At 55.2% G+C, this 17,409-nt stretch overlaps 1 protein-coding gene across 2 annotated transcripts in view; it reads right to left on the reverse strand.

Annotated features, from left to right (window-relative positions):
- The window catches only part of ATOSB (atos homolog B), a 78,829-nt gene that overhangs the window by 11,490 nt on the left and 49,930 nt on the right, over positions 1-17,409 (reverse strand). For both annotated transcript variants that reach the window (XM_078862339.1, XM_078862340.1), the window contains exons 2-5: positions 3,963-4,141; positions 3,443-3,657; positions 2,712-2,837; positions 449-1,838 (exon numbers count right to left, since the gene is read on the reverse strand). In XM_078862339.1, the coding sequence (XP_078718465.1) occupies positions 449-1,838; positions 2,712-2,837; positions 3,443-3,657; positions 3,963-4,141 (1,910 nt within the window). The remainder of the gene's footprint in view (positions 1-448; positions 1,839-2,711; positions 2,838-3,442; positions 3,658-3,962; positions 4,142-17,409) is intronic.

Below are 17,409 nucleotides of genomic sequence, written 5' to 3' on the forward strand. Positions count from 1 at the left end.
CAAACACAAGTTACCCTCCATCACCGTGAGCGATGCCCCGGAACGAGTGCACAACGTAGACGAGCTGGAAGAACGGGCGTCGCAATTTGGCACGATGCAACGATTTGGCGTGATTAATGCGGCTGCAGTCGGACTCGAGATGCAACACGAGCGTGAACACGCATCGCGCACAACAAGTCCGCTGAACGAACGAGGACGTACGCCCGCGGGCACTTGGGTGAAACATTCTGAAGCGGTGAGCGAGAGCGAGTCGGGAGCGTTTCCTGCCGAACTGAACTCGATTACGTTCGTCGACAGCTGCCTTGGACGTAAAGAACGCAAACGTGGCACCCAGCAATGGACTGACACGGGGTCGCGATCTAAACTAAACATTCGACGCGCGCGCGTGCGGGCACGGCCCCTTGAGGTGACCTCCCCTCGCTCGCACGCCCTTCCCGCCTCCCCTCACCTGGCAAGACGCGCTCTGCCCGGCGGGGATGCCCGGCGACGAGGCCAAGTAGCACGCGGACGCGGCCGGCACCAGCGCGGGAATCGTCGTCGGCGCCGCGGGGGTAAGGGGGCCGCCGGGAGGCCGGGGGGAAGTCCTGACGCCGTCGAGCGGCAAGGTGCCCGGGCGGGCCACGCCGCACTTGGCCGGCGGGGACTGGCAGGGGTCCGCGGCCCTCGCCGCCTCCGCGGCCGCCGCGGCCTTAGGTCTGTGCGGCGATGGCGACGGCAGCAGCTTGCGCTTTACGCGCGATTTGAGCGGCAGGGCGGCTCCGCGCGACGACATGGGGGTTTCGCTCCCCCCTCGGCCCCCCGCAGCGCCTTCCGGCGCCGGCTCCTCGCCGTGCGGCGTCCACCGCTCCGGCTCGTCGCCCGCGAGCGCCGCCTCGACGGGCGTGAGCGGCGGCGTGAGCGGCGGCGTGCCGGCGCGAGCGTCGCCCGCGTTCTTCAGGTTCCTCCAGGAGGACGACGGGGGGGCGGCCGCGGCGGTGCCGTCGGGGGCCGCGCCGGGCCGGCACCGCTCGGGCGCCGGCGGGGACTCGGCCTTGCGGCGGAGGTCGCGGGCGGCGCCCAGGCGCACGGCACGCAGCGACGTCTCCAGCTCGCACAGGTCGATCTGCTGCGCGATGCTCGAGATGATCTCGCGGCTCTGGTAGATGGAGCCGAGCGGCGAGCTCTCCTTCGCCTCCCGCGCCAACTCCGACGTCGGTTCAGCGGCGGCGGCGGCCGCCGCGGCGGCAGCGGTCGTGGCGATCACAGAGTAGTTCTTGGACAGCGCGCCGCGCAGGCCGCCCGTAGTCCTCCTCTCCGCGGACGCTTCCGGCGGGCACCTGTAGGGCTGCCCGGCGGGCCTGGGCCAGCACGTGTGGTTAGGCGCGGCGTCTTCCGGGCACTCTCGCCGCCGGCAGCCGGCAGTCCTGGAGCAGTCGCACCGCTCGCACGCCGCGCCGTTGGAGCGTATGTACGTCAGCACCATCTTGCCCACCGCCTTCTGCTGCCGCCGCTCGGCCTCGGGAACGAACCGGTCGTAGTCGGCGCGGCACGCGAGCTCCGACTCCGCGCCGTCCTCCTCCGCGCCGTCGAGGCGGAGCCGCGGCGCCGTCCCCCGGGGCTCCGCCGCGCCGGGCTCCGCCGTGCCGGCGGAGGAGACGGCGGAGGAGGAGGCGGCGGCGGCGGCGGGGCGGAGGGGAGCGTGCACGCGGCACTGGACGGCGGGCGGGGCGGGCAGGCGCGGCAGGGCCGACACGGAGACGCGCAGCGTGCGCGTGCAGGCCAGCGCCGGCACGGGGAACACGTGCTCCTCCGGGGACTCGGCAAAGTCCTGCTGCGTGGCCTCGCCCGGCGCGCACACCCTGGCAACACGACGGGCACGTGGGCAGGGTTCAGCCTCGGCGCAGCAGGGCGGCGACGACGACCGCGACGACGCTTCTGCCGCTGCTAGGACAAGGGCTACAACTCACAGTATGGGCTGTTTAAATGTACAGATTTGTCTTTCGTGGACAAAAGACAAATAGGAGCTGTGTTAAGCGAGAGGGTGGGTTAGGGGTGAGCGGGTGTGTGGGTGTGCGGGGTGGGATTATGGGTGAGATATATAAATGTGTCGTTAAACCCGCCACCACCCGACACAGCCAACTAGTCAGGTTTGTCACGTAAACAAAATGCGCCAATTCGTCACTAGTACAGCACACCGGTGTGTTGGAGAGTCAAGCCACAACATTTACAATCTGAGTACGATGTTTCGTAATTACAACTAGCTTCATCTGGCGAAACGTCGTACTCAGATTATCAATGTTGTGGCTTTGCTCTCCAACACACCGGGGTGCTGTACTAGTAACGAATTGGCACGTTCTGTTTACGTGACAAACCTTACTAATTGGCTGTGTCGGGTGGTGGCGGGTTTAACGACACATTTAAACTTATGCAATCTAACCCAAAAAAACTTGTATTATGGATGATATTGGTCGCAAAAGCCTACTACGTGTTAAACTGAACGGGTTATTGCGCAGATTAGCAGCTGGTGACTGGGTTGGCATGCTAAATGTGTTGTTGGGCAAGTAGACTGGCGAATGAGTCAGACTGGCGAGTCGGTAGGCAAGCGTGTTGGCGGGTGAAAGGGCTGCTCAGTAAGGGGGTTATAATGATTGAGCGGACTGCTAAACGAGTGCTTTGGTGAGGGACCGAGTTGAAAAATCTAGCGAGCGAGCGAGCTGCCGCCAGGTCCTCACCGATAGAAGATGGAGTGGTTGAGCTTCCCGTGCGCGGCACTGAGCCAAGCGCTCAGCTGGGAGAAGTGGATGTAGGAGCGCACCGCCTGCAGCAGAGTCCCCTCCGACACGGCTCCTTCGCCCGGCCTGCACGCAACGCGCACGCACGCAGAGCCCCACTCGTACGCCGCTGTCTGGTCGCGGACCTTGCTTGCAGGAGGTGGCGGCAGTCGGCGCCTGCTTTGATTGTCGCTGCTAGCGGTGGCAGCCTGCGTCTGATTAGTGACGGCTGGTACCTGCCAACTGCTGGTGGCGGTGTCTGGTTGCTGCCGGTGGTAGCTAGTAGCTGGTTGGTGACAGCTGGTGCATGGTAACTGCTGGTGGTGGCGGCTGGTTGCTGGAGTCTGGTTACTCGTGGTGGAGGTGGTGCTGTTGGCTAATGGCGTAACAACAGCAAGGGGCACCAGCTGGTGCATTTGCCAGTCATCTCAGTCGGTCAAGCCATGGCACCTGGATCTGTCGCGCGATCTCCTGTCAGCGAGCATACGACACTTCACGTGGCCTCAAAGTGCACCTGGCCTGGCGCAGGCGCCGTGGTGATGTCACCGTCACCTAGTGGCGAATGGTGGCATTTGGTATTGGTTGGCAAATGCCCGGTGACTGCTGCTGGTGTTAGCTGGGGACTTGCTTGCCGGAGCGACGGAACGAGGTGGGGGAGGGGGGGGATGGCGGGAGGAGGGGCTGTCACTCACCTGCGTGGCGCCAGGTGCAGGGCCCAGCGCTCGAGCAGCAGCGACCCGCGTCCGCAGGGGCCCCCATCGGCGTCGCCGGCCTCGGAGCCGCAGGTCGCGCCGTGCCGCTCGTCGCCGGCGCAGCAGCCGGCGCGCAGACCCACCTCCACCATGACGGGAACGGCGTTCCTCCACAGCAGCAGCACCCGCGCGCGGGTCAGCTGGTACAGCCGGCACTGCGCGCGGGCACGGAAGGGGCACAGGGGCGCGGAGGCGTCTCAGCGACGGAGGAGGAGGAGCGCGCAAAGACGCGGCGCGGATAACATTCACGTCTGGAATTGCGCCGAGGGGACGGAAGAGGGGAGCACGTGGGTTAGGGCATCTTTCTGAGCACCGAGGAAGGTAAAGCGTGGTGTGGGTAGAGGGCAGAGGGAGCAATAAATAACTGGGCTCTCGGCGCGGCAACGCAATTTACACGAGACTGCAAATGAGTTTTTTTAAGTTTCAATCCTCTACTCGCCCACACGCACCCCACGCTCACCTGTTCGCTGCCGAGGCTGCACACGTGCGTGCCGTGGCGGCTGGCCGCGCGCTGGGGGCAGTGCGGGCCCTCCGCGCGGCCCTTCACGGAGGCCTCGGGAGTGCGGCCCTCTGTGACGAGCTGCGTCAGCGCCACCAGCAGCTCCTCGGGCTCCCACTCGCCGCCCTCCGGCGGGGCGTCTGCACGGCACGGAGCGGCACCGAACTGTCAGTGTGGCACGCGCGCCGGCGCACTCGCTCGGCAGACCCACGGCAATCTCTGCCAAGGCGCAGCGGGCGACGTTCACACGCGTGGGAATCAAAACTCGGATCGCCGAGCTCATAGCGCAGTGCGCTCACCGCAAACGCGGATAAGCACGCACGTAGCCGCGTGCGATCGTGGCACTTGTACGTTACGCACGAGTAGACACGCTCTACGTATACATGCCCTTTGCGGGCATACACATAGACACACGGATCTCGTGCATGCGTGTAGATAAAAAAAACAACAAAACCAAGATCCTCTGTGTAGCTTTTAACAAACTGTTCGGGCATGTTCTGCCAGAAAGCATCGACGAAAGGCGGAACGGCTCACGAAGGGGGTGGCTTGGATTTTCCTCACCGGCCTTGGCTACGGGCAAGAATCGAACTCGGCTCGCCGGCTACGTAGCGCCGGCGCGCTCGCCGGCTACGTAGCGCCGGCGCGCTCGCCGCCACACCGCACGCGGCAGAGACGCACGCGCTCGCACGCACGCGGCTGTACACAGACGGTGGGAACCGGCTTCACGGCCGCGATGCCCATGGGTTATGCATGAGCTGGCGGCGCATTGTGAGACGGAGCCGACCCGGCTGCCTCGCACGGCACAGACCGACCCCCCCCCCGCCCGCGGCTTGGCGGTGAGCCGGTTTGCCCTTGCTGGCAGGGCTTGCTGCTGGCTTCCCCAGCAGGTTGCCAGCCCGGTTCCTCTGCCAGGTCATCAATTAATCCCCCGGGGTGGGAGAGCCCCACGGTGTAACTGCGTCAACTAAAACCTCAAATGGTTGAATCCGATCGTTGAACCCCCTCCCCTCCCTCCCCAAAACCGGACCCAAATGGTTGAGCCCTCCACGGTTGAATTCGCAGAAGTGAACTCCCGCGGTCGAATCCAATCACCGAACCCCCACAACAGAACCCGATGGTTGAACCCTCATTACTGAATCTTAACGACACAATCCCCCCGCGGGGTTCAACCCGCTCCACCCCCCCCCCCACCCTCATAATTGAACCCCAGAGTAAACGTATCATCCTCTACAACTGAACCGCATGATTGGACTCCACGGTTTTAATCCCCGGGGTTGAATCCCATGGTTCAAACGCCGCAGTCTAACCCCTATAATTGCAACCGGTGAAACCCGACGTGGCCGATACTCCCAGAATGGCGAATAAACAACAGCTTGGGGGCAGTGCCACAGGGCGGGCTTGAGGGGGGAACAAAGGGTAGATTTCAGGTGCAACGACTTGGATAAAACTCCGCGGTCCATCACCGACGCAAACGCGTGCGCCGACTAGTGGACAAGATGCGTGCACAGGTGAGTAACAATTCTAGGTGCAGTTATAGCGCAAAGCCAACTTAATTTTTTTTGTTCATCGCTTTAAATACATAAAAATCGCACGCTAAGTTTTCTTCCGGGGAGTTGAAGCCACCACGTTGTCTGGACGGTAATGCTACCCCCCCCCCCCCCTTTGGTACAGTGTCCAACACACGCACTCTCTATCTCTCGCTCTCTCGCATGGAGGGGGTTGCGCTGCTCTTGAAGGGGGTTGTGAATGAATTCTTCATCCCGTGACGTGACGCTGCGGACGTAAACCGGGACAACGTTGGAGAGGAACGCTGCCACGGCCGGTGGTAGCGATGGCGATGGAAATTAGACATTGCTATGGCCAGGTGCAGGTCTCTCCGTACAAGCATAACTGTATCTAATCACAAAACGGTACGGATGTTATCCAACCCAGATAAAACTATTGGGATTTTAACAACCTTCCAACTGTTGAGTCAAGCACTCTAACCAAGCCATTGGCGGAGCCAGTGGGGGGGTGGGGTGGCACGTGCCCCCCCAATGATCCGATCGAAATCCCTAATTTCGATCGGATCATTGGGGTTTATTAGTAATAAATCGGCATTTTGAGACCCCCACTGCCACTGTGTAGCATATTATTATGTACCAGGGACTCTATGAGATGATAGTCCATAATTGGCAATAAGTAATGGCAGAGCAGTTATAAGTGACTCAGAATTGTGCGCAGTTGCGTATACAGGACACGACTTCCCTGAAGGCAAACACCTTCAGCGAGCGCGATGCCGATCACACAACGCGGTTCGAATTCGACCCTCGATCGATGGCTGCGTCATCGCCGCACACGCATCGAATAAAAAGCAAGGGACAAGTCCTTACTTACTAACAACTCCCATCATTTTTCATTGCTGGAGGGGTTGCCCCCCCTACCTGATAATCCTGGCTCCGCCATTGAACCAAGCCACTGTCGGATATTTCCTTACGTCAGTATCTCAGCTTGACGGTGCCATAGAAACATTTCACCGGCAAAATATTTTATTTCATATTACATGTTCCACAAAGCCCAGTTGTGTCCACAAAACAATGAGACCCTTGTATGTTTTCATTGTCTCTTCTTTAAAGAGGTTTAATGCCCTTTAATTCCCTTTGTCATCGCGTTGCAGTGATGACAGCCACCCAATGCAGAGTTGCTCCGCAACATGTGTTCATAGGCACTGCTGATGCCATTGTTTTGACACGTACATTTATTGTTATTTACCTCCCAGTGAGCGTTTACTGACAAACAATAATGAGACACGCAGGTCCCATCAAGATGCAGAGACGACACGGTGGCTGTGAATATTGCCTCTAAAGCAGAGTTCACGCGTAAACAATGATGATGACAAGGTGGAACATTAATTAAATGTCATATAAATAAACACAGCGCTACACGGTGGGCAGCAAAGGGGCATCGCAGCAAACTCCATCGTCTAACTGCACCATGCTCCCACACCTGTGTTGCGCCGCCGTCACCAAGCCGAACTGACAAGATTGGTACACCCAGCCTGGTACAAGCACCAAGAAGAAGACATCACACTCCGATGATCACGGCCGGCTACGTACGGTGCCAAAGAAGTTCAACGTACGTACAATCAGCGGAAAATTGTCAGCTGTTGCCGTCTGCCCGTCCGTCTGTGCGTGCGCGTGCGCGCTCGGCAGTTTTAATTCGGCCACAAGGAACCGTGGCCTCATTGCCGTGCACCCAAACGCGTCGGCGACAAGCCGGCACTTGTAGAAATTCCGATCCTGCCCGCCGCCGCCACCGCCGCCGCACGTCACGGTATTTTCGGTGAAGTTACCAGAACCAAAAAAAATCTAAAGCGAAGGGAGCGCGCACGTTTACACACACGACCTTTTCGAGGCTTCGCGTTCAGACGCACGTTTCCGCCTTCTTCTTCTTCCGGAGTATTTTTAGTTCCCCTCCACGATGGCATTCTAAATATTGCGGCGCGGACATTCCTCCCGCGCACACCAAACAATACCTGCCCGTAACGCAAAAGGCAGGTGAAGACATGCCTTGTACACGCGTCACCATCGTCGCCTAGACGTCACGACAACGGCACGTGCAGGGGGATCGTGGTGGCGACTGGCTCAGTCTCTCCGGCTGCACGCACCACAAGGGTTGACACTTACACCTAAATCCGTCACCGCACGTGATCTCTAGCGTGACTCGCTCGCGCGCACGCACGGCGGAGGACCGGGTTATCCAAGTAGTCGGCACGCTCCCCAGTTATTGCATACGTTCAAGGAAGTGTACTCGCGCAAGCCGAGGCGGCTGATAATTCCACTGTCATCAATTAATCCTCATCATTAACAGCGGCACCTCGACTACCATTCACACGTGGCACCCACATCAAAGCCACCAATATAATCACCAACCACAGAACCTTCTCCACTCTACCTCTGTGTGTTGTTGAAGGAGGACAATAGGTCAAAACGTTGCCCAATCAACGCATTTTCTTTTTAAAGGAGCGTTCCTGATGAATTTGTTGAGATGTTTTCTATTATTTGTGAGAGTGCACCACTGCACAACGAAGTATCACAAAATATCCTCCCCCCCCCATCTCCAATCTTGTCCTTCCCCCGTACCTCCAATGAGCAGGATTGGCTACGTAGGGCACGAAAGAAGTTCAACGTGCCAATTAATAAGTAAAAAAAACAGGCACCAATGCATCTATACGGGAAAGTCTAACCTTAGCAGTTACGTGGTTGATAAAAAAAATCAGACAGATGCTGAACGCACAGCCAATATGAGAAATGCTAAATCACGCCTGATTTATCACCTGCCTGCGTGACTTGGCTTGAATTCTAAGCGTGTACGCCACCGTGCGGGCTCCACACTCGATCACGCAGCAGCGCTCAAGCAACAGGGAGGGAGGGGAGGGAGGGCAGCAGAGCTCTGGAGGAAGACGAGAGGCTGACGGGAATCAGGATGCGAATTAAGCGCCTGGGGTGTTGTGCACGGTTGTGTCTTTGCGTCTGCATTGTCAAGAAGCAGGTTCGTTACATCTTTTATTGAGAACAACCAGGCGATGCTATCAGTCGAAGGCAGCGCACGTAGGTTTCTTTAGGACTGCTTTTTGTGAGTCGTTTCTTGTCCTTCCCCCACACCCTCCCATTAGCACGGTTGGCTAAGTAAGTACGGTGCAAAAGAAGTTCAACGTACAAGACGTACGAACAGAATGTTAAAAGGCTTGCTCGAACATTATTGCTGCGAATGATGATGACCAAGGAGTGCCCCAAGACTATTGCAAGGGGGTCCTGCATTGGGATGTTTGGCCAATATCATGAATGTGTGTTGGCATGTGCAGGAAAATGGGCATCAATAGAAAATAACGATTCAGTGGCTGAAATTCTCTGTCAGGGGCAAGAGCTACTATCTCTAGAGCAGTGTTGGCATTCGTGGTACCTAATTGATCAACCACGGAAATAAAGATACCATAAGTTTATTTCAAACCAGAACTTTAAACCAGCACACTGGAGGTCTCAGACAGGTGGTTATGATCATCGGAATAAGAAAATTTCTTATACGTAAATTTGCTTACCCACCAAGGGTTCTTCCCAGTGTGGCGTGAATGAGATATCCACCACAGCTGTACCAGCTGCACAATGAGATCACTCACCAGGACACAACCGCATTTTTTAAAACAAGTTTTACCAAAATAGTTTTTTGGTAACCTGGTGTACAACCGTCACACACACACACACCACGCCGTAACCGCACGAATAACAACAACAACCGGTTATTTTAGAAAGTTGAAAAATATGACGATACATCTTCAAATCCAGTGCATGGTCAACCCCCAGTTGGCTGAAAGTTACGGATCTCAGTAGGCAAGAGCACAACTCCAACAACCGCAGTGACACAATCGACCGGGCGTTCTATTTGTGCTGTGGGGAAGTAGCCTGTGCTGGTTTTGTACCCTTGTTACACACTCCCCAGGTGTTACGCAGCAACGTGGTTGTTGCGTCGTGCGTGTCATCACGCCCCATCCCGCGTGCGAGACACACGCGCACAGACACACCTGTTGGACAGGTCAAATGAGTACCTGGTGCGATGTGTAAACGTCGCCACTAGGGAGACAAAGGCAGCCGGGCGTGATGTTGGTCACCCACCCCCTCGTGTGCCGTGCCAGCCTTCATAGGTGCTCGCTAACAGCACTTGCCCCTACAGTCTGTTAAAGGCTATAGGGGGGTCTTTGTCTGGTAATCTCCACCCTCCTTTGTCAATCCATTGCTGGATGAAAGCCTCCCAAATGCCACATCGGTCACAGGCGTCGTTTTTTTTACCACACCTTGCCACGCTGAGCAGTGCGGGTCGCTAAACTGGAAGGCCCAAGAGGTGTTTGCATGTCACCCGCCGCCCACGCTAGCCATGGCCAGACAGTGTTCGTGGCACTTATATTATGGGGCGAGGACAAGGTAAAAAAAACACACGTTTCTAACAGGTTGTTCTTGAAAGAGTTGGATTTGTCTACGAAAGCGAGGTTTTCTCCCCACACCATTCTAAAACAAACACCCAGAGAGGAAGCGACACAATATCCCTCAACTGGCCTCTCAAGGTAAGAGTCAGAGGGGCTCTCCAGAGCGAAGGTTTCATCGGCCCATCTTATTTGATCAGTTTGTAAATCCAACGCAGAAACAAAACGATGTACGGTGAAATATACACCAGCCCGTGAAATGGAACTTGTCAATTCCGCCCACTTGCTCATCTGCTCGCGAGATCTTTCTCTGCGACTGACACAATTACAGAAGACTGTACCCCCGTCACAGGGTGTCACAACACTCTTGGCTATTCAAAACGCTACCAACGATTTCCAACGAATCACGCTGACTTTGCGCGTACAGAATTTAACAATAAAGTAATAATTTACAGCCAAATGAAAACGCACTGTCGGACAAAGGCCTCCCCCCTAAGCCGGCTAACGTCGTGTTGGTTTGGGGGTCGTTTGACCATACTTCACCACTCTTGTTAATGCGGGTTAGTGTAAGATGGACCCAGCACTGGTTTAGATATTACTCGTCACGTATGTATGTTGAACTTCTTTTGCACCGTACGTAGCCAACCGTGCTAATCGGAGGCGCGGGAAAGTCACTGAAGTTAGCCGTGGTTGGGAATGGAACTCAGGTCACCAGGCTGATAGGGACGTGCGCTAACCACCGCTCCACCCGCTTACTCTGCTTGTGTAGTAATATGTAGACATCGCATTCTGCTAACGAATGAGGAATTGGGACTTTTATAATTAGCTGTGCTTGTAAAAAGCAGCGCATTGGCAAACCATGACAAAACAGATTGAATTAAATGTCCAAGTTGCGCTCCTGGCTCCAGGGCATAATGTAACGAATTACTCGTCTCATTCAACAACCCCCACCAACCGCGCAGACACACACACAGGGTGCGCTCCGAAACACAGGTTACGCGACAGGTCTATGTCTCCGCTCCTTCGAGGGGTCTGCATTACGCAGCCAGAAGACGGCACACTCCGACGATGTGGTTCACTCGCTGCTCACACTAACCAGTGTACGCGGTGTCTAAACAGTGCCGTGCCTCTGCCCCAAGTGATGCGAGGGGGTGTGCTGATACTGGATCCTCCTAACCACGCGGCAAAGCGTGGTGGCTCCACGCACATCACTGGATGGATCAACCATCGGTTCCCGACGACTCCTCCGATGCACGCTTGAATGCGGATGATGGGATGAACTGGACGCTCAAAACCTTTTAGCCGCATTTTCTCGAGAGAGAGAGAGAGCGAAACAGAGGTTGATTGCGTGGAGAATCGGAATTTGCAGGGATGGGTTACGCGTCGCCATTTGTACAAACCGCGCGATCAAATCACCCAGAATGCACCGGATCTCATCAGATCTCAGGAGATAAGCAGGATTATGATCCCGGATAGTGCTTGGATGGGTGAGCGCCATGCATTACATACACGTGGCGGGGCTATGTATGCACGTATGTACGTTGAACTTCTTTCGCACCGTACATAGCCAACCCGTGCTCATTGGAGGTGGGCAGAAGAGTGCAGTGTGACAGAATGCATCGTTGTACTGTATCCTCTGCGATCTCAACGTCTGCGCTCCCCGCCTTCGCAAACCCGCGCTTACCATCACGGCGAAGCACGGCCAAACCACCTCACGTGACGCGAAGAGCTCCTCATCCAGCAGCGGACCCACAAAGGCCTGTAGTCACAAACTGAAGCTCTCGGTCCGCACAAGCGATGGCTGTACCCGGCGCTCTGCTCGGTTGGGGCCACTCGCCGCCGCACAGCCTCGGACCCTTCTCCCCGCGGGGAAAACAACACGCACAGATGAATGAAGGAATAAACGACCAAGGGGGCGAATTAATGAGCACGCAACGAACAAAGCGAGGGCTGAAACCGTGACCTGCGCGCCAAAGCAGGCGAACGGCACTACGTATAGAGGCCTTCACGGGGTAAGTAGGGGAAGAAAAAAACCCAAAGCCATGATGGCTAATTGAAGGCGGTGTCGAGAGTGGGACAGCCTGTTCCGTGACACCCATTACTGGCTTGCCACCAAGACGTCAAGACCGTCTCAGGGTCGTTTCTCCGACGATTGTGGGGGCTGTCGTCGTGAGCCACGGGAGGCGGCGGAGGAACAGAATCAGAATATTTATTTATACTCCAGGAGGAATCCGATGAACTATGAAGCTCTTTTTTTAACAGATGTCCAGTAGGAGCACGGGGTAAGGACGTTACAACACCAATGCAAAAACACGTTCGGAGTGCAAGTACAAGAAAGATAAACACATCACCCAAACACATGCAAATACAACACTAAACCATCCCCATCCTACCAGACAAAGCCCACCGAGGTGTTACTTTATTGTTCAAAAGTGACCTGGCCACAAATGATAGCTCAACAAAAGTGGCTCATCATTTGGACATTTATAGCAGCAAAATAATCGAAATAATCTCAACGCGTGTTTCTGAGTGTGAAAGGAAAAACCGGAGGACTCGGAGAAAAAAAATCCACGCGACGACGGGGAGAGAGGCACTGCCAAATCCAACTACACACCCTCCGAGCTGCGCCGGAGAAGACTCGGCGATTTTGCCCTCGCCTCGTCGTGTTAGCGGTGTCGTTTTAGCCGGTACCGTCTGCGTGGACGTGACGGACCGCATTCTGCAGAAAACCATTCCCCCGAAGATGAAATGCCTCCCCGAACGAGCCTGCGGACCACTCGGATGTGCAAATCACTCCCGCCACGATTGTCCGCCTTTCTCCCATTCAATAACGGGGCCATGTGCCAGAAATATTGCCTTGTGCTGCGCCCGAGAGCACGTCTACCGCGGAGGTGTTTCGATGGGATCGGCGCGTGGCGCAGGCGTTGGGCGAACCGTTGCGCCACAGGATCGCGAGGGATGGCGACGGCCGGGGGAGGCCTTCATCCAGCTGTGGATTGATCGGGGGCCGTGTTGACATTTCTCAAGCGTCCCCGCCTCGGTCAACTTAACTTAAAAATCAGGCTTTAATATCCATTTTACCGATCGGTGAACAAAAGTGTCTCGACATCGAAATTAATGCACGACACCCGCCCCCCACTCCCCGCCACCGCCGAAGAGCATCTTGAGTAAATGTTTTGCCGAATGAAGGTTGTTATTGATGCAACGCCGCTGCGCTTTGTTCTGGCACCACCACCACTACCGCCACTCCTTTGTGTAGTACCGTGCCGTCCTCAATACGTGCTCGCGAACAGCAACTGCCGCAGAAGTCTATATTCGAGAAGGCGTGGGACTCTTTAAGTACGTCTCAAGCCGTAATGCTCATATATTGCTGTCCAGTGGAACAAAGCCCGGCTCTACACTAACTGCCTTTTCATTAATCAACGAGAGCGAGAGAGAGAAAAAAACGAAATCCACTCGCACAACTGTAGCCCTTCATTGTCTAATTGTGAATCGGTGCGTCGTGTTCAGCACACGTCTCCGTGGGGTTTAATCCCAGGAGGGGGACAGGCGATGAGCGTGGCGGGACAGGCGATGAGCGTGGCGGGACAGGCGATCAGCGCGGCAGGGCGCGTGGAAACTCACTGCTAAAAGAGCAAGCTTCGAGGTCGCCTCTCGTGTTTTTATTTCATTTATGTCACGTGCGTTTCGGTTGTATCCCTCACCCCCTTTGTCATCCCTTCCCCCTTACTTAAAAAAAGTGACCCTCATCCCTTTTGGTGGGACCCCTCCCGTACGGTTTGGGGCAGTGAGCCCCGTTCCCCATCTTTCTATCCCCTACTTTTCATAACCGGTTTGGCTTATGTGTTGACGGTGTGTGTGTATACGTGCGTCACAACGTGATGCATCGGGCCCGCACGTTGTCTCAATTCTCCTCGTAAGCCTCCTCTCCCAACCCCCCCGCACCCCCCCAAGCCGCGAGCGTCCGTGGCACAGCCGACAGTCGTAATCATAACAATGACGATGACGATGATGATGACAGTGGCGGCATCATCCTCTACGAGTCACGCACACGAACCGCCGTGTCTACCACCGGCGTGCGTCAGCGAGAGGCGGCGGGTCACGCCATCGTAGACTGAACCGCCGTCGCCCTCGGCGCGCAGCAGGGGAAACAAAAAACCCATCGACGTCTGGCACAGCTGCTGCCAACGTCAAACGGAGTAAGATGCAAACAAAACCTCCGAGTGGGATATCTACTGCTTGGTGATTTTTTTGAGGTGTGCTTCGAGTCACCTTGTCGGGAATTTAACAGCTCTGGAGAATATCAGAAAAAGGTTAACTCTGCTGCGGAAAAGCCAAGCTTAGCTCACGGGGCTGCTGTGATATTTTTGTATATTCATTTTTTTAAAAGTGCTTTCTTTAATGACATCGTAAAAGCATTTCTAACGTTACCTCCAAAGTCTTCACAGAGCCAGCGCACAATGCTGCGCTCCTAACAATGTCAAAATGCTGCACCCCGTTGCCCTTGCTGCCCTTTCGTGCGGCCGCCCGTCCCGCCGTGCTCCGAACGACGCTGATCGCTCTCGAGTCCTCCGACTCCTAATTGGAATTGCGGCAGAACATCTCAACTCGGCACGGTGGCACCTCCATGCGCAAACGGGGGGACACGCGCCCCGGTTTCAGCCAATCGGAGGCGGAACTGTGTTGCTATGCTCGCTTAGAAGGCACCCCCCCACCCACCCCCCGCTCCCTCTCTCTCTGCGCGCACACCCCCCCCCCCCCGCCCGGGCTGCACACGATACATACAGAGTGACCGTTCATACAGAGTGACCGTTCAAGGTGTGCGCGCGCGTGCGAACGTGCTCGTTATGATTCATAGCAGCCGCCGCGGTCAGATAGTGGCTCTGTTTGCTGTGCCGTGTTCCGCGACGTTCCGTAGCGCAGCCACACCGACCCGCCCGGCCGCAGACTGCAAGATTTGCCGTTTGTCCGTGTTTATTCTTCCACTTTGTACGGATATCTTTAACCCACGCCGGCAGGACGTTCGATGGAGACGACGCATCTCCGTTGCGTGAACGTCAAAACGTTCACCTGCCTGCAAGGAGCAGCGGTGCAGTGGTGGTGGTCATTCATAGGGGCAGCTCTGCAGATTGCACTTTCTCATGGCAGGGGCCAGCAGCACCATCCACAGCAAGACCACCGCTGACTTGCCACCAAGCGGCACTCCATCCACAGCGCGGGGCTTGTAGCACCCACGCACACGTGCCTACGCAGACCGCGGCATGTTCCAAGGAACGCTCTCTCTGCTTGAACTGTTTCGAGGCACCAAATGTTCCTTCAGAGGTCCAATAACTCTTGGAGAATTGGGGCCAACACACAACTACACGATGACCAAATCTCACGAAAGACGCCGCTAGATATTTCTCAATCAATGTATAACAAGCTGGATAAAAGTACTGAATAAAAGCAGTGCTATTCAGTGAAGGCGACATTGATTTTTGATATATACATGTTAACATTCAACAGATGCAAAATCATAACATCATGATTTGTTAATGAATGCACTAAAGGGGGCCTTGAAATCTGCTGTTTGGCTTGCCACTAGAGGGCACCACTGCCGATACAGGATCCCGATAAGTTGGTGTTCCACCTGTACCGCAGTGAATCAAGCCCTGCCTGGCTATTAATATCCACACTCATCACCGGAACAATACGATCCCTAGATATTAACGACTCGATAGATCATTTTTTGTATCATTGGTGCCGTTGCGGAGAGTACATCTGTCCCTCAACATAAAAAATAAAGGTATGTTTTATTTATACAATCCCATCAGTCACACGGCCTTCTGGCACCACAACATTTCAGCAGCATTGGCTCAATAAAACCAAACTTGGAATAAAAAACTAAATTACATTTCTGGGTTGTAAACAATAGTGTTACGTCGCGTCTCAATGCAGCAGCATCGCAAACGAGAATCATTCATCGCGAATGCACCGTTGTCACATTTGGCCGATGTTCGTGCTCATCGCAGGCCACGTGCGTGCTTTCCCACCGACGCCTGTGGCTCGAGGCACAATGCCCAAGCGTTGTCTCGAATGCCACGTCTCAGACGTGCGCGCACTCAAACACGAGCGCCGACGTTGATGAGGTCGGGGACGCTGGCACGCACGAGGCTTTGGCCCGCGACGCGTCCACGCAACAGGTTCAACGTCGTGCTTTGAGAAGTCTTCCCCGTCGTGCCCAGCGACGATATTGACAGGAGCAGTTCAAACCCACCCGCTCCTGAGGGGTCCGTGCGGGCTGCCTCGGGTTGCTAATCCAAAGGCGAGTTTCGCACGGAATCCCTCCACGGATTTCGTTGAAGAACTCTCACGAACGTGCGTCTCATTTCACGCCACGGAGCCACCCCCCCCCCCGACCCCGCCCGGAGCCATCGGCTTCCAACATCGGCCAAATCCCCCCACTGCCCGGGGTCCGAGAAGTGACGAACGCTCGCGTGCAATTTTTACCTTAAAACAAACGACGACCACGACAACAAAAATCACAAGGAGGTAAGCGCTGTTGAAAATTCCGTGAACAAAATATTATAATATAATATTTTTTATAATGTAATGATGTAATATAATTAAATAGCATACAAGGAATTAATATATAATTATATATTCACGTGATATATAATCTGTTACAATTATGTAATGATTATACATAATAATTGTATTATGTATAATTAGATTATCAAGATTATAATCACATAAAATATAAAATTATGGTGAACAATGTGTATACCATTACCGTGGCGGCTACAACAGAACGACAGTTGAATCCGTGACAGCGGTGGCTGTGAGTTTTGTCCTGTAAACATTTGTTTGAATGCGAGCGAGGGTGCTGAACAATCGCAGAAGGCATGACCGCACACGCCACCGTCACAATCATAATTCAAACGCGCAGTAAATTCACGAGCCAGCGCACGGGCCAGCCACGCGGCTTTGCCTCGTGCAAAAAAACACAAAAGAATACTAATCACCGCACTTACATGTCATAGTTTTTTTGCAAAGGGCAATTTCTAATTTTCCAGAGGAGGGAACGCACGTGAGTGCACGTACGCGGCGGCGCTGGACCAACGGAATCGCCAATTGCGTCCAAGAGGCTTGGGATGTCAGTGGGCCTCCCAGTCAAATAATCTCCACAAAATATTACAAAAACGAAAGCGACATGGTAGGGAAAAGTCCACGTTGATATTTCTCGCAAATGGCATCCCGAATGCGCTATCGAAATGACGCCGTGGAACCATGGAATTTCCTACCGAAACTCAAGTCAGAAGGGCCCCCCCCCCGCCACCCCCGTATGTCACGTCAGGAAACAGCCCCACAGACGAAGACGCCAGCGAACCAATTTTAAAAAGGGCGTCAACCTCGAGCCCTCTCTCCCCTCCACCTTTTCACTCGGCAGCGGACTGACAAGAGGGCCTCCAGTAA

Source organism: Lampetra fluviatilis, chromosome 13, assembly GCF_964198595.1.
Source record: "Lampetra fluviatilis chromosome 13, kcLamFluv1.1, whole genome shotgun sequence".
In the NCBI taxonomy this organism is placed as follows: domain Eukaryota; kingdom Metazoa; phylum Chordata; class Hyperoartia; order Petromyzontiformes; family Petromyzontidae; genus Lampetra; species Lampetra fluviatilis.